This window comes from Falco peregrinus, chromosome 2 (assembly GCF_023634155.1).
Source record: "Falco peregrinus isolate bFalPer1 chromosome 2, bFalPer1.pri, whole genome shotgun sequence".
In the NCBI taxonomy this organism is placed as follows: Eukaryota; Metazoa; Chordata; class Aves; order Falconiformes; family Falconidae; genus Falco; species Falco peregrinus.
In genome coordinates, this window is record NC_073722.1 from 115213557 (window position 1) to 115239177 (window position 25621).

Genomic DNA, 25621 nt, shown 5'->3' on the forward strand with positions numbered 1-25621 from the left:
TGTACTCATGAACTTGGTCTCAGGAATTTTGCTGTCTCACTGACATGCAGTGTGGCACCGTGACCTTCGGTGAGATGGCATCAAATCGGCACACTGACAGTCAAGTAATAAATAGCAAGGTCCAACTGGCAGCTAGAGTTGAAAATTTTTTAGCCCTGATTTTCCTTATGTAATACATTCGTGTGGATACATTCTTATATATTTCTTTGTATGTCTTGGTGTTTGGCCACAAATCATACTGAGGCGTTTCTCCTGTGTACATTCTTCTCCCTAATCAGTGTTTCACTAGTTTTTGGAGAGTGTTCATTTCACCTTTGAGTTATTGGTGCTTCCAGGTAGTCTCTTGGATAAGCCACGAATATTGTGTCTGTCCTTCTTGGTTTGCTGAGGTTCCAGGCCTTGTTTTTTTGGACTGTTGGTGTTATGCTTCCCAGAAGAAGACCTCTGCAGTAGCTCATAGCTTCCCACTGCTTGCAGTATATACTTCTTTAATTATTCAGGCTTAGATCTAGAGATATTTTCCACTATTTTTGCATGACTATATTCTAATGTAGAAGGGATGAGTGAGCTGTAAACAAACAAAACTGTATCATATCCAGAACCTGTACTTCCACATAGCCCTATTGCTTAAATATCATGTGATTGTCCCTTTTGTAGGTGAGCGTAGTGTCTTTCAGTTGGCTGTTTTCCATTTGGACTTAATTATGGCTTGTGGAGTCTTTGCTGCCTCTTCCATTCCAAAACACAGCTTTGATGCATGGTAGTATGTTAAATCAGCCATAGCCAATCGGAATTCTGAATATCTGACTTGTATTGCTTATATAAGAAGGCAAATTTTTAGATGGCAATTGCATATTTAGAAAGATAATTTGTCTTCTAAAAACAGAAATTTTTGAGCGCTGATGTCAGAAGTGTGATGCTTCTGTAGGATTCGGTGTTTCAGGCTTTGCTGGGAACCAGTGTTATTTTCAAAAACAAACCAACCCAATTCTTTTAGTTCATTAACAATTCATTTTAAATATAAACAAACAGAAGTAATTGAACTCCCATGTGTTCTACATGTGATGCATTTCTTGGTGCCTAAATCTCTAATTTTATACTTCATAAAAATCACAGCAGATACTTGTTCCTTCACATAAACTAAAACCATGTTTACATTTATCTAAACTTTCTTGTAGAAAAATAATTTTTTGTGTACATACATAGCCATGCATTCACCAAATACATATTTGGATATGACTTGAAGGTAAGATAGCTATTGCATAGTTTATTACCTGCTGCTATTTATTTTGACTGATTATCATTGACTCATAAGTGAAGCTAGGTATTTTACTGTTTATATATCCGATACCCTTTATATCTTTGATACAAGTGATTTTACTATAAATTAGAAATGAAACTGTATTTTTTCAGTGCTTGGTGAGTAGTAGTAGATTTGTTTTCAATAATGTTGCCTATTTGGAAAGTATTTTCCGTTTCAAGATAATAAATTCTTGGGTTTTTCCCTCTTCCCTATGCTGCTTCGTAGGGCACCTTTCCACATGGCATAGACATTCTAACTGCAGCTGATTATTTCGCTGTTGGTAACAGAGTTAACTGTTATCTGACTATAAGGTAAGTTTCTAAGCATTAGTTTTCTTAAACATGAGTGACCCCTTTTACATAAGGAAATATATGTCTGATTGTTTCACCTTACTGAACATTATGTTTATTACTGTTGTTTCCGAATAAATTAAAATTTGTTTTTTCTTATTGCTGCATCAAACCACTTCTTATGTGTAAGACACAGTGAAAATGTGACCATGATTTCCTTGTCTGTGTGGAGGATGCAGCCAAGAGGCAGTATTCACAGGTGTCACGGAACTGTGTGAGCTGGTCTTAGATAAGAGTGGGGGATTTTGAAGTGCTGTAGTAAAAGGAGAGGCTGTTATGATGGCAGACAGACTCTGATGTGTGTAAAAAAAAAATAAAAATAAACTAAAGCCCATTTTAAAAAAGACTTTGCACAAGTTGTTGAATTTGTCATTTGTGCATAGACCTTTAACTTGAGTGGCTGTATTTCTCATAGCTCAGTAAAAATCTAACCACAGTATGCAGTTGCATTTGAAAAATCTGATCACTGCAGGATGGAGTCTGCAAAGACTGTAATGGGAAATACCGAAACTAGTGTGGTGATGCTATAAATCAGTAGCTTGTCTTGGAATACTGTCTTCTGTTCTGGTCAGCTATCGGAAAACGCAATAATGCTGAAGTCAGGGGAATTCAGAGGCAAGCAGGGTGCACAGGATGACTAAAACAAACATAAGATTGCACTTCCTCATTAGAAGATGAAAAAGACTCAAGGCTGGGTTCGAGCTTTAGTTGTCTAAGACTGTCTAGCCTCTCTCCGTAGCCAATGCAAAGAGACAGGCACCTACAGAAGGTGATTCAGATCATTTTAAGATAGGTCAGATAAATTGCACTATGGAGTTGCACGTTGCTCAGAAACCAGCAGGTTAGGAAGGCTTGAAAAGGTTATATTCTTGGGGAACAGAAACAGCAAACAGATGTGATGGTGTATGCCATTGCCAGCTTTGTGACTTCCAATGAGCAGTTTTTTGAGAAAATTTGCACTGGAACCCTCTATCCTCTCCTCGACTATTACTTTTTTTTAATTATTATTATTAATGTCTTCACCTCCATATTGTCCCTTTTGTGCATTATCATTTCAGGCTGTACGTATGTTTACCTTTTACCTACTGTCATTCCTTCTGGGGTCCACACCCTCCTCCTACGTTGATGCCCAGAGCTCCCGCCTACTGAGCTGAGGTGGGGAGACGCGGTGGCTTGGTATTCGATGCTGCTCTAGATTCATGTAACGTCCATGGGATTTTTGTAACTCTGGCTTTTTGTACTACTAGAAAATCGAAAATATTCAAAATTGACAAAGCAGTTTCTGTTTTCTCTCTTTTTATAATTTTGGTTTGAAGACTAATATTCTACTTACTTTTTGAGAGCTGAATTATTAATATATTATTTATTTTCAAATGCTCATTTATTACTCCTTTCATTGTGAATTCCAGGGTTTTTGTAGGAACATTACTTATCAGAGTGGAAGTATTTTTGCTGTTGATTTCTTTCTTCCACTCTTATGCCTGCCTTTAAATTGTGCAACAGAAAGAATAAATTTGTGCATTCTTTATAACTAGTTTTATGCACTTAGCGTGATCCCTTGAAACCATGTTCAGTGTTATTAATCCAGCTCTTTGTAAAGTATTTGTCATCTCATTCATTATTTTACTTTTAAACATCTTTACCATTTTGCTCTTCAAGCAGGATGTCATTATTGGGGTCAATACTTAAGTATTTCTGTATTTTTTTCTGAGTAACATCGAAGGAGAAGTACATAAGCATATATTTGGCTGCACAGAAAACAGATGTCATTATGATGTGGTAGGAAGAATGGGTCTTTCTGATTGGTATGCCTTAAGGTGGTGTAACTGTTTATGTAGCTGGAAAAAGCTGCTTGAGGTTCATATGCCAGATCTAGAATCTTTAGCTGCCCTTCCCCCACCCAGATAAAACAGTCCTGGGACACTTTGTATGCCAGCACAGTGCCGCTATGTGAAAGGGAGCTGTGCGGGTGTGAAGGTTGGTAAGCTAGATTCCTCAGAGCAATAAAAGCTTGAAAAAAATGTATCAATTTCTACTGCTGAACTTCGTTTTCATTAATAAATGTTGGTATATTCTTGTAGAGAAGCAGTATCATATATATATATGATACATATATGTGTGCGTGTATAAATAGTTGCTTATATCCTTTTAAATCTGAATAGTTTTATGCAAGTTTTTCAAGCTGGATGCCTTTTTGAAACTTCTTGCTCGTGTTCTTTGGAGGATTCAGCTCAAATGTCATAACTATTTCTGAGGATGGAAGGTAGAGGAAACCCGTTTTGTGTGAACAGGGAGTAAAGAATTTATGTAATTACAGGAGTTCTGGGAAGCAGAGTTAAGGGAGAAACTTCTTAATCTAAGTAAAGTGGGATACAAAAATCTTACCATCAACATTATCAGGAAGGCTAGACTTGTATCCAAGGCTATGTGCATTACTCAGTAGGGTAAAAGAGATGAGGACTGTAGTTAAAGCTACAGACATCGACCAAGAGATCAAGTTTGATGACCTGGGCAAGGATGTTCCCAGTAAAATGGCTGGAAAGAATGGTGAGTGCTAGAACTAGCACCCAAAAAACAGCTACGAAGAAGAGACCTCAAACACGGCATGGGAAGCGTGTCTATTATTGTACGGTCTTCCAGAACAGGGAAAGGAAACAGAGAGTAATGAATTCTATCGTTTCTCAACTGGTTGTTGATGCCAGCAAAACCAACTGTGTAATCCTCCTCTAGGGCTCGCAGCAGCAGTAGGTAGTACTTGTGTATCCTGTATTGGCTCAAGGGGCTGAGGTCGGTGCTGTGGATTTCAGGATTCCTAGTCTTCTGATGAATTGCAGAGATTACCAGTATGGTAATATGCAACACTATTTGGGTTTTGTCTTTGTTTTGCTTCTAATTACGCACACATGTATTAATGGAACACTATTATGGTTGTAAAGTTAATCACTCAAAAGATATGAAAAGGTGAAATTAAGGTAATCTGTGTGTCCTTAATTTTGTCCCTTTATGCATGCCGTTTTGACACAAACACGTTGTACTGATTGTTTAGCTTTCCAAGATTATTTAACATACATCAGATATACTGAAAAAACATTTCACTTTTGTTGACCTTAACTTTCAGTAGTTGATGCTTCTGAAGATTGGAAAGCAAGCGTGGCTGTAAAGTTAGATAATTATGCAGGCTACCTAGAAAATTAATTCTGGTGTTCCCTTACCTCTTAGCCTTGACTTTGTAGCTTGGACATTTTTGTCAGAATCGACTTTTTGTGTATGCTTGATTTTTAAAAAGGACAAATTAAAAGCTAGTATTCAGTTTGGGACCATTGTATTTTTGAAGTTGTAGCATGTTTCTGTAACTTAATTTTACTTTGTACTGTGGATTACATCATTGATATGTTTCTCTAATCTGAAATAATTAAGTTAATATACACATCTAGATTTTATAGAATGAAACAATGGGAATTAAATATTTATTTTTCCTTTTTATTGCTATCAAGCTTTTTGTACGTATAGTGTTTTTTATAAAAAATCTGAAATTTTTACAAAAGTGATTTAATTTTTTCAATAATTGTAAAATATTTCCGATTGTGTTATTTCATTCAGCTGCATCTCATATAGGAGAAGGCATATTTCAGTAATTTTTTTGGTTGCTTTAGAACTGGAGGTTTTAAATCGTTGGAGTAGCTTGTTTAAAGTGCATGCAGATGTTGATTCTTGTACTCTGTCTACATGAACATTTCTTTTGCAGTGTGTATATTGCTGGCTTTCCTGAGTATACACAGCCAATGATTGATCATTTAGTTAACATGAAGATTAACCACTGGGATAGGTAAGTTCATAAAGTCTGAATATGAATATCCACAAGTGACTATTCTGCATATCATGCTTTCCCATATTATTTTTGTAATTTTTACTTACACTAGAGTTTGCAATAGCATTTGACTGAAGGAAACTGGGTAAGTAGTAGCTGATGTTATCTATACCTCCCTAGCATACTGTCACTTAAAACATGTTTATGAATTTTGTCTTTTTGCCATGACCTCAATCTGTTAATAGATTAATAAAACACATTTATATGGTATATAGTGTATGTGAGGGGTAAACACCATCACCATACAATTATCATAATTGAAGTAGATTTCATGCATAGAGATGGTGCTTAGTCATATTCAGTGTTCATGAAGATTAAAATATGTATAACACAAATGAGATTATATCAGTGCTGATAATAGTTTGCATCATGAGAAATAATAATAGTTTACTGTAGTGTCCCTGCCAATGCATAGAATGAGCCCTCAGGTTCTACCATCCACACTTATGTTTTTCTTTGTCTCTTTCAGCAATAAGTTCTATTCATATAGCTAAAAGCTAGCTGTAGGCTGTCTGTTTGGTCCGTGGGTTTGTGTTGTTGGCTTTTTTTGGGGTGGGGGGAAGCATAGGATGGACAGAGAATACTGTATTTTTGCATATTGCTGAGGTCTTTATTTTGGTTGGAGGTAGAAGACCCTTCCTGATGTTACTTTTTTTCCAATACGTTAGTTACTTCTACTAAATTGCTAACTCCCAAAAATCCAAAAATGCTTTTTTATATCTTCAGTGTTATTCGAGAACTTTCAACCAAAGCTCTGCATAACCTTACTCCACGGGCTCCTGAATACATGGCAAATGTGGGTAGGTAACACGTAAGTTCCGCATAGCATGCCATACCAACATTCCAGCTTATGTAGCAAAAATGTACTAAGAAGATTTAAATGTGCTCCATGACTTAATAAAAACTAAGACTTTACCTGCAACTTAATACAGCATAGAGACACTAATGGCTTTACCAGTCTTCAGATTTTATGCAAAAATTATAAAATACTGCCACATCTTTTTTTATCTGGGGAGTGGACTTTAGTTATCCAGCTATGCTGGACCCTACCAGTTCCGAGACAAATAAATGGGTGTAGCTCTGTTGCAACTCTTCAGGCAGCTATCCCTCGGATTCCTAGCTTTAGCTTTGTTGATATGGCTTTGATGTCATAAAGGGTGAGGGGATCTGTTTTGTCTTGTCCGGTCTGACATCTTCAGAAGAATTCCTTTTTGACTGCTGTGTGTGTAATCAAACGCTCCCTGGCATGGATTCCGGATCCTTTGCTCAGCCCGTCCAAGGTTCTGAGGCTGGACTAGCTGCTCTTTGGTCTGGCTGAAAGGCAGCAGCTGACACCCAGCGGGCTGTAGGTACGGATCTTGCTGAGGCTCCTTGTAGCGGTCCGGGGAGATGCACTGCACATGGAAGTGCAATTCCATGGAAGTACAAGCTTCATTTCCCTTACCGCTCAGCCAGCCCAGTGCCTAACAGCAAGTATGTTACTTTATTTACGTCAAACAGGGAGGTAGTTGAGCGGACAAAATGTCTTGTTGTGGTTTAGTATGCTTTGTCAGTATTTACTTATATTTTTAAAACTTGGTTTTCATATAATGGACAGGATATATTGGCCTAACTTCGCAGAAATGGTTTTCCCGTATTATTTCTAGGCAGACGTCATTACATTTAGAACTATGATCTGTCACTATGCTTTGATTTTTTTTAAAAAATAATAATTATTTGATCTCTTTCAGTGTTGCCAAGACTTCTGCCTTTATCAGTGGGCACAGATCTGCATACACGCCATGGGGCAATTCTTGCCTGCGCTGAGATCACCCATGCACTGTGTAAATTAGCAGAAGAGAATAACAGGTATAAATGCAAGATTATCTTGACTATAAATTTTCCTTTCAAGTCTCGTCTATTGAAAGCTTCCTGAGTATAATTATGGAACTCTCCATCTTATTGAACTTCTTTTCCATTGAATTTTTGTTTGTTTTGATCAGTCATGCCAAACCTTCACGTTTTATTCAATGATGCTATAAACTTTAGTCTGAATTCATCATCAGGAAAGTGAGATCGTTTGCTGCCTTACTTGAAAGAGTTCAAAGTTACCATTTAAATATAGATTAACCCCCCTTTCCCAATTAAGTATGCTGTCTTCCTGGTGAGGGGGACAGTCTTTTATCTTCAGTGTTAGAGAAGTACCTCCTCAAGCAGCTTGTTGAGTTGGACTGATTTAATTGTTGCTGCTGAATGCTGGTCCAGATATATATGTGTGTGTGCGTGTATGTATACATAGGGAGAGAGAGAGAGATACATATGGGTGTATGTGTGTGTACACAAACACATACTACATATAGGAGATGTAGCCAGAGTAGTTGGCAGAATTATTTGGAGATGTCTTTGCTTTGATGTTGTGATTAAAGAAATGAGTCATTCAACTTTCTTTCACAAGAATCACATGTGAAAAATGGTTGAAAACCTTTATTGCAAAAACTGCAATTTGAAAGTTGTGTTAGCAGTAGAATTTTATACTAGCATGACTTAAATTGGAATGAGCAGCTGTTTAAGATCGAGGCAGTGGAAAGTAAGGCTCCAGTGTGCAAACTTCACTGAAAATAAATACAGTTCTGCAGGAGTCATAGATACGTGTACCTTGAAGAAAGGTATTGTAAGGAAACAGACAGACTTTCAGGGTAATTTTTGTCTAAAAGTTGGATAATTACTCTCTGGTTAATCTTTTTTATTTTACTTCTGAGAACATTCTGATGCAGTCATACAAAGGTATCTAAAGCGGTGACATCTAACAAATCTGATGTTGTCATTGTTTGTACAAGCTGAATATACGGAGATGAATTAAAATAATAGATACCAAAGTGTGCACTGATTTTTATCGCTTTAATTATTGACAAACAAGAATTGTATTTACCAATAGTGTCTATTAAAAGAATTTGTGTTAATCTTAGATTTCCTTTTTCAAGTAAGTTGGAAAGCTAGAGAAAAAGAGGCAGAGCGTTTTTAGGAGTAGGAAATATTTGAAATTAGTGGAAAAATTGCAGAAATGTTGGAGTCCAGAAATACAACTGAGCTGAGAAGTGTATTTGGTATATTACTGGTTATAATGCTGTTAGTAAGTGACACTAAATTTTTAGAGTCCTTTAAGAATGAGCTTGCTACATGATAAGGAAAGAACTTATGTTATTATGTTTGCTGAACTATTTAGAATTAAATATTGCATGTTTATGTTGAGCATAATTTGGAAACCAAATGATTGTTTTTCTGTTTGCAAGTACAATGAAGTCAGAAGAAAAATTATAGCAAAATTAGGAAACCAGTCTTAAACATTTTGTATACCTTTGCAGATCTGTAACATACTATTTCAATGAAAAGTCATTGGAGGGACTTAAGCAAATCCATCAAGAGGTTTGTATCAAGTATAAATGTATATTTTTACCTGGAATGTTGTATTATTTTAAACAAACAATTAAGACAGCTGTTCTCCACCTTCCTCTTCCCTTTGCCAAAAGTAAACAATCTCACAAATACAAATTCGGAGATGCATTCCAGACTGCCTGATAGCCTTGCCCACGTGTCTTACTCCAATATAATTTTGTATTTGGTCCCTTTGTGTTCTGCCAGCTTCATGGCTAAGCCACTTTCTCTGCTGCTGTCAGTTACACTTCTGAAATACTGCGTGTGGTTTTGCTTTGTCTTCCTTTCGCCTTCAGTTTCTTCTCCCTTTCTGTACATACTGACTGGCCTTGCAGATAGATGTATGGCTATTGCCTTAATGTGACCATGCTCGAGAGATCTAGTGATTCCATTCTTTTTTTTATATTTTACTTTATTGGGATTTTGTTGCTAAATCCTCGCATCCGTAATTTACCAGTTTATAGATCTTGAAAATCATATTCTGTATTTCATCTGATCCATTGTCTTTATTTCTCCTTATGACAAATGAAGTCTTTGTCCTGCTCATAGCAGTTTCAAGTGCTTCTGTGGAGATAATTTTGCCTGACTTGTCCCTTTAATTTTAAGTCATCCTGCGTTCTTTGTTTTTTTTTTTTTTCTTTTGGCTCCTATTTCTTTCCCTTATGGAACAGACAGTACTCCAGCGTTCAGGCTCCTCCTGGTTTTCTGCAGTATCTGTAGTGGCTTTTAGTCCCAGTTCTGATGTGCTAAAGCTGTCAGGCTTCACTATTTAGCCGTTACGCTTTAAAGTATGTAGGTGCTTGCTCAATTCTGTGCATAGGTGAAACCTTCCGCCACAGGTTGAAAAAGCATCTCTCTCTCCTTCAGTTTTCCTATGCTAAAATGCCTGAAAGCTTCCTCAGCAGTAGCTGTACTGTTACAGTGGCCTTATTTTGCTGTGATACTTTCCAGTTTCTGCTGTTGTCTGTTGTTATAAATAATCTGCAAATTTGGTGTAAACTCTTTTTTAAAAATCTGGGGGTTTGGGGGGTTTGGTGTTTTTACTACATAGAAATTTGATAACCTTTGATACAGTTTTTTTAAGATGGCCTATAATTTAAAATGAGATAATACTTTTTCAGTCACATTTGAACTTTTGTGCAAGTTTTTTTCTGTTTAATCTGTAGCTAACAAAGTTGTTTTCAGACAATGCAGTATATCATCATTTTAAAAAGGGCCAGCTGTGGAAAGTAAATGTATTTTAAAAAGCCAAACTAGCTTCCAGGGTATGTGCAGGAGCAGCTAGGATTTGGAATTAAGAGAATTTATGGATGTGTTAAATTGATTTTCTTTTGAATACAAAATTCATATGGATGTAGAGAGCTTTTCTTGTAAAGATTTACCTTTTGAATTTTATTGATAAAATAATCCGGTGTTGCCTAGCTCACAGTGTGTAGATGTTGGATACAGGGAGGGAAAATGGAAACACTTGCATGAAACTCTGCTAACATGAATGTTTTTTGCTTCCTCCCCCCCCAGCTTTGCAGTCGTCAGTTGTACAGGTGAGAAAATGGATGCAAAAATTATAATTTTTTGTATTGGAAATTATCAATTAGAGGTAATGTGAACAGTAGGGTCTTGGTGGGATTTTTGGTTTGCACAAGTTAGTTGCAGCTGCTATGGACTGCCGGTCCCTCACGGTTCCCCCAGATGCAAGCACGTGCGTTCCTTCGGCTTTGCCTGCCTGTTGCAGAGGCTGGTGCCGTTCTGTAGTGGTTGTGGTGTCTGGAGGGCACGACGCACAGGCAGGTCAGGTTAACGAGAAAGTGGTAAGTACTGGTCTCGGTATTGTGATAGAGACAGTTAAAGGAAAGAATGTGGAACAGAATGTGCTTGCTAATCCGTGGCTTCAGCAGTGTGTAATGGATTTCTTTCCCATTATTCATCTCTACTGTAGTACTTGCGTGGTTCAAACAGGTCTATAGAAATGACCTTTAATAAGTTAATGAGTCCAAAATTTATTTATTTTTTAAAGGAGCTTCTATCTAAATTCTAGAATTACTTTCTTCATCCTGTGTAATGAGTAGGCCAGGAGGATTACGAAAGGCTCAATGCGATTTTTCAACCCTTGGCGCCAAAGAAAATGTAAATGAGTTTTCACTGAGTTGGTTTTAATTTCCTATTTATTGAAGCTTCCAGGAAGTAAAAACAATTTGCCTAAGTAACTGTTAAGTAAATGTGAATTAAAACTGGTATATGAGTTAAGAGGTTCTTCCTAAATTTCAGGAAATCAAAACATAACGATTGACTTGTATTCCCTAATGATTGTATGTGTGAGTGAGGGTCTTTTTCTGCTTTAACTGACAAATTCTTTGAGCTTTTGAGTGGTTTAGTTCACTTCTTTGAACTAAAAATAGTTCTGAAAACAGTAAATATTAGTAGTTTTTGTGTAATTAATGGCAGTTCAAAGAATTTCTATGTAAGTTTTTGTATCCTGAAACTATGTGAAAAAATGTTGAAATTTACTTTTTGAGGGTTGTACATACTGATATGAAACTTCCATTCCAAAGGTAGCTTGTACTGGTGGATGGTTCTAATGCTGATACTGTATATTAGTGTCTTTGTGGGTGGCTCTCTTGGCTCCCATAAATTCTTTAATGTCAGGGTGGAGCTTGGGTGTAATTTGTTTTTGTCATAATGTGCACTTCTTGCACTTAATGGTATTTATAAGATGCCTACAGAAATGTTTTCATTCTAGATAAGACTTGTAATTCAACTCCAAGCACAATTGATTCACTACTGTTTACTCTAATACTTAGGCTGAGACAGAGCTGTCTAATATAATCCATATTTTAAAATATTGGTATGCATGAAACATTTTAAAATAGGACAAGAAAAATAAACTAGGTTATAAAAACAAACCAGCAATTTGAGTATTGCTGGGCAAGCATTTAGTGAAACAAGCCAAACTTGTTTCATGATGAGTAATTATTGCACATAATATTCCAAAGATTTCCATTTGAGAAATTGCTACCGGGAATTTTCGGTGTAACAACATCTTGTAGGAATGTTGAAAACCTGTGTGTTTTATTTGTGTTACTAGTTTTCAGACTGCATTAACAAAAAGCATCAGGCCACATGTCTCAACTGTTTATTAGATATTTTGCTTTCACTTCTGGCAACAAAGTAGCTGTCTTTTTGTGGGTCACATGGATTTTAGTGCTTTGGTCGAGCTTCTTTCAGACATTGTGTTGGCCTGTGAGAAAGGAAAAGGAAGTGTGAAAATGCTGCAATGCTTTTTTTCCCCCCTTTTAAGAGTTGTAATTTATAAAATTTAAGTTGGAAAATGTGTCCTGGGTTTCTTGATTGTCTAATGCTCTAGGATTCCATTGAATCCATAAGTACCTCAAGTAAAAAAAGATGAAGCCAAAATGCTGTAATGGAGACCTTCATATAACTCGCCATCTTACTTTATTTAGCAGCTCTTGTAATCTTTTTAACCTGAGTTTGAATGATGGCCATGAATTATCCTTCAGACAGGACACAGTCCAAGTTTTGAGCTATACTGCACAGTCTCTCAATTTTGACTATGCTTGAAGCAATCAAATTTGTTTGTTCTAATTGAGAAAATCCTGTCCTCTACTGTAATAACATTTTTTTTAAAAATGCAAGTATCTTTCTGTCTTCCTGTGTGTAAGTCCTTTACCGGGTTTACCATAGCACGCCGAAAAAGGGGAATGCAAGTCCAGGCACATCAGTATGTACTTCCTTCCATTAGTCTGGATTCTGACACATTTGATGCACCAGTTTGTCTTGAGGAGCTAGTTGGTTTGAGCATTTGCATGTGCACTTCCAGGTGAGCATTGCGCAGTGAGCCTGATTTTCTGTATTAAATGGGCACTAGTTAGAGCAAGTCCTATGCAAACCATGCCACTTAGAGTATTCCTCCATTGTGCCTCTTTTGTGCTATACGGGTTCTAGAGTTCTAAAAATTGAGCTATATTTTCTTTGCTTTAAACATGACTTCTGTATATAAAAACCCAAGACAAAAACTTGTGGCATCTGTTGCCTTAAGCTGTCTTAGTTTGGGACTGGAAGTCAGCCTGCCACTTTAAACGTGGTGTTAATGATCAGCCCGATTTGTATTATGCTTCCACTGAACCAGCACAGTTAGTATCTTTTTTTTTTTTTTTTTTTTTTTTTTTTTTTTTTTTTTGTAGCAGGTACATTTCTGTAGTGCATCTAAGACCTTGTGCTAGTTCTCAGTACGAAAAGTTGTCAAGAAAAAATATTTTTAATAGTTCTGTTAAGATTCTTTAAAAAGGCATCATCTGATACAAGGTTCTTGACTTAATATTCAGCTGAATAGGTGTTCAGAATTATTTTTTATCTCCTTTCTTGTAGCCGGTTCTGAGTCTGATAATGTAGGTCTCAATACACAGAGCTGGGTCACGAGATAATGAGGGATGGATACGGAAGCGCTGCAGATGAGTGTGCTGGGCTTCCTCCAGGCAATTGCACTCTACCTCTGTATTTCGGCAAATGTTGTGTTTATTTGGCCTCGGGGGTGCCCCTCGGAGCTGGCTGTGACATTGGCACGGTGTGTGCTAGCGACTGCTACACTGGGTGACGCGCTCAGCGCAGGGTGCCGTATGCCGGGGTTTGCTCTGAGCTGCTCTTGTCACATGTGAAGGGACGGGCTGTGGGTATCACACGCCCAGCTACGCGAGACGAGCAACTGTTGGTTTTTAGAACAGTAGCCAGTGCAAGTTCGACTGTCATCTCCTGCATTGCAGCGTTTCCAGAAGAGTAAGGTAGCCGGTGGCTGTTGACAGGTGCTAGGTCAAAGAGAAACTCATCTCATTTCAAAGACCTTTAAGGTCGCAACTAATCTTGATGGTTTCAGGGCAAATGTGTTTCTTGGCAGTCACCTCCATAAAAGAGTTTTTTAGGCCTATTAACTTAATCAGCAAATAATGCCAGCCTTGCAACAAAGCTCACCTTAACAATTGTTCCAATTTTTTTGCGTCCAGCCACATGATGGTTCCAGGAGATCATGCTATACTGTGTTGTGAAGAGTTACAAGGTGAAATTCTTTTGCTACGAACTGAAGTCACTGGGCAAACTCTTAGTTCCATAGAGCAGGATTTCACCTGGAGTCTTCTGGTGGTAGTATACGATACAAACAGTGTAGGGTCAGCACGTGAATTTACAGTAACCTAAAAATAGGTGTTTGTCAGCTTATAGTTCATTCTCTGCATCTTAAAGGGATGACCACAAAGGCTTTGTTAAATACACAGGTTTTTTGTCTGTGCTCAAAGGTAGCTCTTTCCTCCTCTGTGTACCTTGCGATAGAGCCACTTGGTACTTCCAAAGCCCAGAAGTATACAGCCTGGACCTTTTACGATACCTCAAGTTTTACTGAGGACAAAGAGTTCCCATGGAAAACAATTGGTTACTATTCATGTGGACGTGAAAATACTTCTTCAGCAGGTGTTCTTAGCTTCCTGGAAATCCAGCATTTGCAATTGAATCTCTTCAGCTATTCCAGTAGTTTTAATTTCAGATTTAGATGTTTATGAAAATGTATATGCTATTAATTTATAAATAGCTTCAGTTGCTATTATTTTTATGATCTTAAAGACGAACACTGAACTTCTCACAAAACCCAGGTTTTAAATAATTAAAAAATATAAATTCCACAAAAGTACCTTGAAGTTCTATATGCAGTGCAAACAGCACTGCTGTTGGTTCTGATCCAGGCCTATGCAATTTTAAGATAGATACCAGATTTCTTAGGTCAGTAATCTTAATTCATCAGTTCTAAAAGGGATTATCTATTTTGATTGTATTTTCCACAAATAAATTGTGACTCATCCTCAGGTGTTTCTAGGAGGGAAGCATTGCTGTAGAGCTGCACATAGGCAGGAATGCTTAGGAGGTCATGGGACTTGGGCACTGCATCGGTCAAGTTACAAACTGAGTTAATAATTAAACCTTGAAACAGGTACATATAATGTGATTCAACTTGTGGATGTGTCTTTAGAAGCAAAAAGGGAGAATACTGACTGTGCAGCAGAATTCAGAATCTCTGAATTAGGTAGATCCGTATCTTTTTAATTTAGTGAAATACTGTAGAGCGAGATAAAGTTAATAGAAAGATGCACATCGTGTTTGACAAACTAAACAGTGACTGAGGAAAGATCTAGAATTATGATAGAATTATCAGTTCTTACAACTGAAATATGTATGAGCTGTGGAAAGGAGAAAAAAATTTGGATACCTTGATGGACACAGTGATGTCTAGGCAAAGAACTAACTTGAAAAGTTCTGCAGAGAAGAGCATGTGGTGTTGCAGTGCCTTCAAAGATAATTTGATTATAGTTTCTGCATTACGTGGAAATCTGACTATGCAAATCACTGTCACCATTCTTCATTCTTGCACAGGGACAGTAATCCTCAGTGGAGCTCTAAACTCTGAAATTAAATTGAGCTGATGTAATGCCAGAGGAAGGGAGAGCTGTCAGATTATTAATGTAAGAGTAGCTCTAAGTGGCCTGACTTCCTTATTGGCAGTGTGAAGAAGTGGAGAAGAGCAGCCTTTATGACTCAGTTCTTGCTTTGTAGTTTGAACAGAAGTCTGTATCTGAATCCTTGCATCAGCAGACTGTGTTGCACACCAAACAAATTTACAGGATCATTATTTTATACTCATTTGCAGTAAGACAACAGACAAAAGGCAAGGAATGGGTGAGGACAAAATGAAGGGAAAAGAAATGTTGAAGAGGAAGGAGCCTCACCGTGTCATTCTATTTTTGCCACTGTCTCGACTCCTTGCATCATTTCTTTGTTTTCTAATTTAAATTTTTTAGAAGCTGGAGAGCAGACAATGTGGCAGGAAGGTGGGGTAGATAACACAAAGACCTTATCAGCATGGAGATGTGGAATCTGTGCTTGCTTGCTTTAGTGATAAACTGAGTTGTAGATTATTGCATTAGCTTTATATATTGATTGTCAAAAGCAAGTTTCCCAATTAAAGGAAGACTGATCTATGGCAAATGAGAATATTCTGGAGCTGATGTCTCTGCGTTCCCTGAAAATCCAATGAAAATGTTGAGCAGTCAAAAACCCAGTCGTGTTACAGGAGGCATCTACTTGTATGGGATGGAAAAACTTGTTTAAAATGTTTAGGCTTTTGAAGCTCATATAAAAGGGTAAGTTGGAGAACAAAGTTCTAAGGGTTGTTAGGGTTGCTAGGTTTGCCTTCTGAGCATAGCTACTAATTTTATTGTGGGGAGAGAGGAGGAGAGGAGGGAAGAAAAGGTTTAAAAGAAGAAAAAAAAAAGAAACCCAAGCAAATAAACAGAAAAGCCTTTGTTGTTCCTCCTGCTTGCTGAGAGTTTCTGCCAGAGCGTGGTCATACAAACAGGTGATTAAGGGTTTGGCACACCTCAGGGAGGAAATACTGCAGGAGTGAAGGGGAGACAAGAATAAGGAGTCGAGGGAGGAAATATCCAAAGGAAGGGCAGGGGTCAAAGGTTCATAAAATGGAAAAATTAAGCCATGGAGGGTGACACAGAGCAGAACACCCTCAGCAGCGCTGAGGGCACCTTGGGGATATCCACGTAACCAGCAGGCATTGCCGAGCGCAGTGAGGAGATGTCCCTCTGACAGAGACATGAGATGCTGAAGACTGGAGACAGGCCCTGCCATCGTCAGGGTGCTCCCGCTTCTCCCCACTTTCTGCCCAGTTCAGACTGTCCCTTCCTGGTGCTGCCGGTGGCCAGGCTGGTGTTCGGACAGGGCAGCTGGGCTGGCTGAGCCTGAGGTCCCAGCTGGTGAGACCATCCTTACGTTATATGCTCTTACTTCAGGAGGGTCCGAAACATCTTGTGTCATTTCTCTCTCTCCTTTTCTGCTGCGTTGGAAGTTTTTACCCCCTCGTTTGTGGTGATGAATGCAAAACGACCTGGGAAGGGGCTTTAGTGGGGAGGGAGGGGGAACCTTGCCAGGAAAGTAAACCAGTTAGCATTTATGAAAATGGAAACTGGTAAGTGAAGTTTCTATTGAATATTCCAGAGGTGAAGATTTTGTTAAAAAATTGCATGTAATTGCTTTTCAGTCATGGAAGTCAGAAGCTCGTAGAGGCTGTATGACTGAAAAGTCCTGTGGCAAGTCCCACAGGTTTGGAATGCTTCTGAAGCAAGTGAAAAGCAGAATGAACTTGACAGTCTTCTATTATTCACATTAAAAATTAAAAAGACTGGGACCATGTTTCTCCAAGAAGAATGTTAAATATTCCGGAAGGTTTTGTATAAATCATGCTGAAGTCAAGACAACAGCTGATTTAAAAAGAAGTAGTTCAGAGTTGGTCAAATACAAAACTGCAGGTATTTTGTGATCTGCTTTCATCCTGAAATGGTTTTGAGATTTTTGTTTTTCTCGCTAGGCAGTGTGCTGGCACTGCTCGTGGTGGGTTATTTGCTGAGGCTCTGTTTCTGCTTTACAGGGGTTTAGGTGGAGAACTGATGAGACCAGCTGGTAAGTATCACCACTGTGGTGTGAAAGCAGAAAATATGCAGTAATGAATTCTCCCCTTTACTTTTTTCCAGTTTGTTTTGCAGATATTGTGTTGAATGCATAAATAAAGTATGCACAGTAATTAAAAACATACATAGTTTGGAGGCCTATCAGAAGATGGCTACACCAGAACATCGGTTGTCAGCACACTTGTGAATAACGCTGTGTAAGAGTTGGCGATAGTTCTAGGGTTGATGTCACACATTCTCTCCTGTTGTGGCACGCAATGAATTTGCTTCAGGATTGAATTAGCTTCTTTCATTGATTTACTCTGATTCCTCTCCAGAAGACATGTGAGCAGTCCACTGAGACAGATGCGGTCACGTAACTGATGATTTTACAGCAATACATGTGTGTGCAAAGGTGAAGAGTAAAGACCGTATAAACAACAGCTTGTGGAACGGGTGGTATCACAGGAAAGTTGATGGGTTGTTCACATGGATTTTGAAGATTGTTATATATGGAACCACTGTAAAAAGGAAGGGCATTGCAGCAAAAAGTGTCCGTCCTGGTAGCCTGGGTGGATAAGGAAATGATGCCAACTTGAGTTTTCTGCTCGTGGTTTGGATGGAGGAAGTGCTGCGCAGCAGATTCTGGCTTTGAAGATGTGAAGCCATCCAAACCTAGTGGGTAAAGGTGTTTCAGTACCAAGATGGAAGAGTGATCAAATAGAAGGGGTACAGGGGGCAGGGGATTTTTGCAGTCTTTGAATGAACTTAAAGTCTTGTGACATGATAATGCACGCTGAAAGAATAGGTAGGTTTTTGTCATATGTTTTAGCTTTTAAGTAGTGGAATATTTCATAGTTTTGGAGAAGCACAAATGACAGTATTTTGGCATGATACAACTGTGTAGGTGGAATAAGTAGAATTGAAAATGTTCCACAAATTGCCTGCATGTCTAATGAAGATGATGGTCTCAACCACAACAGAGCTTAAAGAAGTGTAGAGAACTAAGGAACTTGGAACTAATTGTACTTAACCTTGTCTGTGAATAAATATTAGAACAAAGAAGCTGACATACAATATTGAATAGAGTTTGAGCACAGGGAGCCTGATTGTGTGACATTACCACAGTGAGGACTGAATGCAAGAGTGGATTTGGAGCCCAGTAAGCTGGTTATAAATGAGGAAGATGATGAACTGTGTGCAGAGCCCAGAGTAAGATTCAAAGATTAAGTTGTGGGACGAGAGGAAAACAAAAAGGTGGTATTATATAGAAGCTTGTTCTGTCCTCTCCCTCCTCTCTACCAGCCCTCCACCACTCTTAAAGCAGTCAGATAGTGAGTATGGATGTATACCGATCTGTTTTATTTGAACTGATCACCAGGAGGTGAAGGATCCTGTATTCCCGAAGTGCTGAGTTTTCATTTGAGCAATGCAGTCAATCAATTGTATAGTAAAAGTTGGCAGTGTTTTCTGTGTTAATTGCTATTCCCCGGAACAACCTTGAAACACTAAAAAAAAATTCTATTCCGAAAGTGGGTTCGTAAGCATAGAATTAATTTAAGTTTATAGATTTCAAATAATAAGGACTTAATTATTGACATTTTCTCATATTCTGAGTATCAAAGGAAATAAAGCTGCATCCAGTTTTATAGCTCTCAGCTCTGTGCAGCGAACAGATGCCAATCCTTGAAGGTCCAAAAAAGTGCTAATAAGAAGTAGGAAAACCTTTCATATATATTTGAATAGTTTTTTAGTGGCTGTAGCATTGTCCTTCTCCAGGCTGGTTTACAATCAGTGATGCTACATAGCCCCTTACAGACCGGTATAGGAACAGGAAGGTGGCCAGTATGTACATATATGTACCTTAAATGGCAGAGGGGGGAAAACATACCACCAGACAGTAGATTTGTATAAGTGATGGGACTAACTCGTGTCAGAGAACAGTTGCTGCAGAGCAGCTTTTTTTGTATGTAAGAATCACAAGTGTAACTTCCTTTAAATTTCTAATTTCACGGTTTGGACTTCTATTCGCGAATTTTCTTTGGTTTAAAATTAATGTAACTTGATATGGTTATAGCTCCAAAATTGCTGCAATTTCCCATTTTTTTTCTATTTATCCAGTTACCAAACTTATTTTCTTACAGTCTGCACTTTAATTGAAAAGTTGTCGCTATCAAAAATGCCATTTAGAGGAGATCCAATAATCGGTATGTCATTTTTAAAATAACTTTCCGTTATCTTAGTTGTTATTCATTAAGCTAAATTATTAACAAAAGATGCTTTTTAAAGAAGAAAGATGAGTGAGATTGGGCGGCCTAACAAATAAAAAAATACCAAAAACATACACAAATACTGCAACAGATGGCAATGTTTTTTGAAGATGTGTTTTTAGCTGTTTCCTAATGTGGGGGGTTTTCCTGTCAAGTTTTCAGCATCACCAGACACAGTGTTTGTGCTGTAAACTGTGAATTTAAACTGTAAACCAAATGAGAATAGCTATACTAATTGAGAATCACAATCTTGTTTATTTTGGAAAACCAAGGAAATACATCAATATGTATAATTGCGGGTCTTTGTGAAAAATAACACAGAGAATGTTGAAGTTCAGGAAGTAAGAAAAGTTAATACCATTTATGTGCCTTACTGTTTCAGGTGGCTGGCAGTGGTTAATAAACGACAGTCTAAGAAGCCTCCCTCTGGTTTCAAGCACTGCACGACAGCATATAAAGGTACAACAGTTCCTCCTTCATGTGGTCCCATTAAATACAGAATTAGAACTATTTTTGCTTTCTGATGGTGGATTATTTTCCATGAAATCTAATTGATTCTTAAATGTTTGTTTCTTAGATTGGATCAAGAAGTTTTTTGTGTTTTGTTTTGTTTTTTTTTTTAAAAAAGAGAATTCCTCAAAATTCAAATGGAGCTTTTTGATTAATAGTTGGCCAGCTGTCACAGAGGTTGTTCTTGTGTCTACATGTGGACCAAGGGCTTGGCAGGTGCTGCCACTGACGGTGCGCTGGGCTGGCCATCAGTGGTCGCTGGCGGTTGCTTGAAGCTCCTGGCTTCGGCTGCACGGTTGCGTTGGTACGGTGTTTTGTGTCCGTTTTGGTGTACCTGTAGTATGTACAAGGTATGTTGGTATTTGGTAGTTTCAGAGAGCTTTGGTGAGAATTAAAAAGAAAGTCTGGATGATGTTCTCAGGCCTGATGTACTGAGATCTTTGTTAACAGTGAGAACACTGTGATCAACAGTTATTCAGGACAATGTGCTTAAATTTTCCATGAAACACTGTTGCAAATCCTTTTACTGTGCTCTCGAGCTACTCTTAATTCTGAATATTAAATCCAGATGGATATGTTTCATGATATTTTATGTACATGATCTTAACGTCTCCAGTTATTTGCCTTAATTTTCCTGAGTAATACCATGACAGTTTGATCTTCTGCTCTTAAAGGCTCTACTGAATTATAAAGACAATTTTTGAATGCCCTGTTTGAGCTTATAGCCATCACAGAGACTATTTGAATATAACTTATTGTGTTCATTTTGTTAGGTTTTAAAAATAAGATAAAAAGCCATTGCAAATATCTGGTCGCTCATCTTTTAGTCTTCCTTGGAAGACAGAGTAAACCAGAATGTATCCAAGTCACTGAAGAAAATTAAAGATTAAATTTGAATTCTTGGAATATTCTTTTGGCATTAGCAATTTTTTCAAAGAGTTTGTATGTCTTTATAACTGGAACTTCTAAACCAAACTTAGAAGAATTAATTATAGACTTTAGAGAGTTGTGATTTGTTCGGTTAATATTAATCAGTGTTGAGCCAAGTATGTTTAGTAAATATCAGTTCTCACTTGTTTCTGTATATATTTTAGAGAGAAATAATTTTAAGGGCAATACTTAAGACATTAAAAAGTAACCTTTTTTCCCGGCATACGGTATACTCTGCCCATGTAACTTCATGCATTTAGAGTGAAAACCATTCTTTTTAGAAAGTGAAGGATCTGAGCAACCTGATCTAGTTGAAGATGTCCGTGCTCGTTGCAGGGGGATTGGACTAGGTGATCTTTCAATGCCCCTTCCAACCTACAGATAATTCTGTATATTTTGCTATTATAATGCCCGTGGTAGGTAGAATATTATGTAGATGAATACTGGTTTTCTTTCAAGTCCTGGATTTTGCATAGAAAACAAGTCTGAGGTGTCTTTGAGGGTGGGATGAATAGGCTGTACAGGATGCCTGTGTTATCATTTAAGATTTCTTGTACCCAGAGAACATGAGTATTAGTGAGTATCATTGCTGTTAACATGGAGCGAACAGTGCATAGTTTTTGTATGCTTTCAAATTTATTATAATTTTGGTTAGCATTATATTGTTAGCTAAAAAGTATAATTTAACCATAAATTCTACGGGAAAACTTGTTACATGCTTTTTGAAATAGCAGCTATATTAGTTCTGTGTTCTGCAGCAGTGACCGAAACCACTCTAAAGATGAGGAGGTGCAGGTGCAATACACAACCTTTGGTCCTTTTCTAAACCAATTAAGACTGAGACACAGTGAGGCACAGGATTGTAATACTGGATATTTTGTGTTTTTTTTTTTTCTGTGTTTCCTTCCTGTAGCTTTCTGGGGATAAATGGTTTATTTCTTATCAATCTGGCACCAATATATTGAAGATGAAATAACGGCTTCTGTATTTTGTAATACTGTGTCATCCTGGAGGTCTTTCAACTGAACTGAGAATAGTTGATACATTACTATTGATGTCTTAAATATTAATTTAGCTTACTGGTACTTTTGAAGGAATAAGAGTAGAAACTCCTGGATTTTTTTTCTTACACAGATTTCCTATTCAACTGTTCTTAAACCAGTATTGGGAAAAAATGAAAAGAAAGTAAATGTCAGTAGCTGAAGGGAATATTTTTTGTTTAAAAATCCACTCTTTTTCCTTAACCTTTTAATTCTAAGCACAGTTATCATAAAGTATGACCGTAAAAATATATCAAGTTCACAGTTTTGCCTTTGTTACAGGAGTCGGCAGTCTCTGCACTGGCTGCGCTGTGTAACGAGTATTACATCAATGAAAAGGGAGAAGCTGATCCAGCTCTACAGGGTAATGACTCATGTTTACAGCAGAGGCAGAAAATACTGGGCTGGACCTAACTTGCACTTTGGAGGTATTGGGTAGAGTGGGGAGGAGCGTCACTGATTTTAAAGGACCTTAAAATGGTTCAGGAAAGAATGGTAAAACCAACTGAAAGTCTAGGAGATGTCTCAGGGGTTGCTTGCTTTAGACTGAATGTCTAAATTCAGTCTAAATTTAAAAATTTATATTTAAAAAAGAATGCAAGGTACCATAATAATGAATAGTAGGAAAAAGAGATAGCTTTTCTATTCTATACTGTAAAACAAAGAAGCAAAGAAAATATGTGTTTATGGCAAATCTTGAATTTTAATGAAATTCATTATGAGGCATTTATGTCTTATTTGTGTCTTACTATGAAATTCATAATGAGACATTTTCACATCATATTTTGATAAACTCTATGCCAGAGATCTTGGCTGACTTTAAGGAAGAAGAATTGCATAGGCATAGGAAGAATAGCCAGGACACACAAGAGTTCTTGTAAATGCACATATGAAACCTCATCTATTTGGATTTGGATCAGTGGTACAAGAGTAGGCTTAAACTTTTGTCAGAGGCATATAAATCAACATCTTTTTTTATATTGGTTTTATTGGACCTTTCTTTGTTTTAAGTATCAAAGGATATTGTGTCCACCAGAGACAAACTACTGCATTGTATAGATAGATAATTTAAGAAAAACATTTGAGTTCTTGTTTTGATTTAAATATTATATATATTTTTATATATATAACAAAATAGTGATTTTTTTTTTTTCTTTTCCATTACTAAATCATTCCTAAATCAGGTAACAGAATACGTTATTATTTATTTCTATTACGGTAGTTCCCAGAATTAACCAGATATCTATCACATATATTAGTAACATGCATTCCCTGCCCTAAAGAAGCTATGGCTTATATATAAAAGCAGCATATCCTGATTATTAAATCTTTTCTGTATTGCTAAACCTCTGCATTTTTGTAAAAAATAAATCTGAAAATAGCGCTTTCCTTCATGCAGGCTGGCACTGCATGCCTGATTTTTTTTGTAGGCAGTATGGCAAGATGTGATACGGTACTAAGGCAGATTAAAAAAAAACAAACCAATAATCTCAGCAAAAGGTAATGTTTTCTAAAAACAGAATACTTTGGGCAGGAGGAGATAATGCTGAATCAAGAAAGCAAGCTAAAAATGAGTTAAAAAGTTAATAGATCACATTCTATGTAAGGATGGAGTTTCAGACTTCTATGAAAGTGGACCAGGAAGCTCAGCCAGATGTCAGTGTCAAGAGGGAGAGAGGATCTCCTGGAAGGACATGCAATGATGGCTGCAGCCATAGATGCCCATGAAGCTTAATTGTTTTTTCCTGGATTCTCGGTTAACTTCTAGTCTGGCTTGTGCTTGAAGGAGTCATGGTGATGTAGCCATGGTGGTCTGGGGACATAATTACGGTCAGATTTGTAGATAGAAGTACATTTTTTTTATTAGACTTCCTGGAGTGATTTAGAGAATAGAATCGTGAGTTGGAAATTTTTCTGTTCTAAAAAGTCTAGTCAGTTCTGTCCTGATGATGCTTTTATTTGCCTTGTACTGCTCTAAAGCCTCTTCCACACATTGTAACAAAAGCGCCATTATACATGCAAGCATCTTTTAAAAAGAAAAAAAAAGTGTATTTTCATCTTTGTGTCTGTAAAAACTATGTATTTGATGACCATGAAATTCTGTATGTTGTGGGATTAAAATCCATTACTAAAAGTCCTCCCCATGATGCCTGATACATGCGTGTCTGCGTGGGAGCTGCGGTGCAGAAGACATTCAGTGACAATGCAGGTCATTAGATAAGTCAGTTAAAGCAGGCCTAAACATGATGAAGGGGATCAGGAAATAAAAAGGCTTTTGGTAGAATTTTACGGGTGTTTCACTATAGCTCAACAGATTAAAATGAAAACACAAATCAAAGTGATTCAGCATTCTGAATCTGTCCCTATAAGACTGCAGTTTTATTGAAACTTCTTTTGCCTTGATTGTTTGTTACCACCTTTTCTTTTAGTTTTTTCTGTCTTAATGTGTTTGGTTTTGATGACTTTATCTTTTAATATTCTTTCAGGATGGGTTGTGTTGAATTAATGTTGTAGACACCTCACAGGCTGTGTTTTATGAGGCTGAAGACTCTCAGAAGAATATTAACATTTGCATTACACTTGCGAGCATAATTACGAAGTAGTTATAAGTAAAGAGCTGCTCTTCTATTGTCATGTCTTAATTCTATGTCGTTTGGCTAAAATGTCATTTTAAGTTTACATCAGTCAAAGGGAACACTGTTGTAGTCTTGCTGTCTAAGATCATCTTGCTGTCTAAGCAAGCACGGCATCTTCCTATGGCCTCCAGACTCTAACTTTACACTCCAGTGGTTTGGAAATTTTTGAATAATAGATGTGCTTATATGAAGGTATTGCTAACCTTTGGACAGGGAACTAGTTCCATGATGTGAGGAACTAGTTGAGGCCTGCTGATTGCATAGGGACTTAAAAAAAACAAAACACCACCACCTCATGAGTTACGATTAATGTGTAATTCCTTATGGTAACTATTCTTTCTTCCTCTAGAAAATATTGCTCAATCATTTGAATCTAAGGTGACAGTAAGCAATGGCACAATTATGTAATCTTCCTACAATCTCGGATTCTTTTTCTTTGAGGATTGAAAAGTACATATTCAGTAAAGCGATTAACAAGGCCACCTTTCTGCTTTTCGAACCAGAGCCGTGTTTGCTGCCGCTATCTTGGTTGGTCTTAGAAGCACATTTCTGGAGCACGTTGTTTTTCTCTGCATTTTGCAGAACAGTTCAATATAGTTGCTGAGAAACCTGGTAAAGGAAGGATTGTCTGTTAAGTCTAGGATAAAAATCACAGCAGAAATACGCAGATAGATTCCTGACTTCTCTTTTTTGGTTTTTTATTCCTCCTCACTTTCTTCTTCACATTGCTTTCCTTCATTGTTGAGCCTCCTTTTTCTATGCCCAGTTCAGTTTATTCTTGTGCCTTTTGTCTGTG

At 37.4% G+C, this 25621-nt stretch overlaps 1 protein-coding gene across 1 annotated transcript in view; it reads left to right on the forward strand.

Annotated features, from left to right (window-relative positions):
* Positions 1–25621, forward strand: part of TBCD (tubulin folding cofactor D) — a 129500-nt gene that overhangs the window by 71027 nt on the left and 32852 nt on the right. The window contains exons 18-27 of the mRNA XM_055794773.1: positions 1529–1614; positions 5399–5479; positions 6248–6321; positions 7252–7369; positions 8863–8923; positions 10451–10473; positions 17421–17452; positions 19584–19646; positions 20092–20168; positions 22472–22553. Of these exons, the coding sequence (XP_055650748.1) occupies positions 1529–1614; positions 5399–5479; positions 6248–6321; positions 7252–7369; positions 8863–8923; positions 10451–10473; positions 17421–17452; positions 19584–19646; positions 20092–20168; positions 22472–22553 (697 nt within the window). The remainder of the gene's footprint in view (positions 1–1528; positions 1615–5398; positions 5480–6247; positions 6322–7251; positions 7370–8862; positions 8924–10450; positions 10474–17420; positions 17453–19583; positions 19647–20091; positions 20169–22471; positions 22554–25621) is intronic.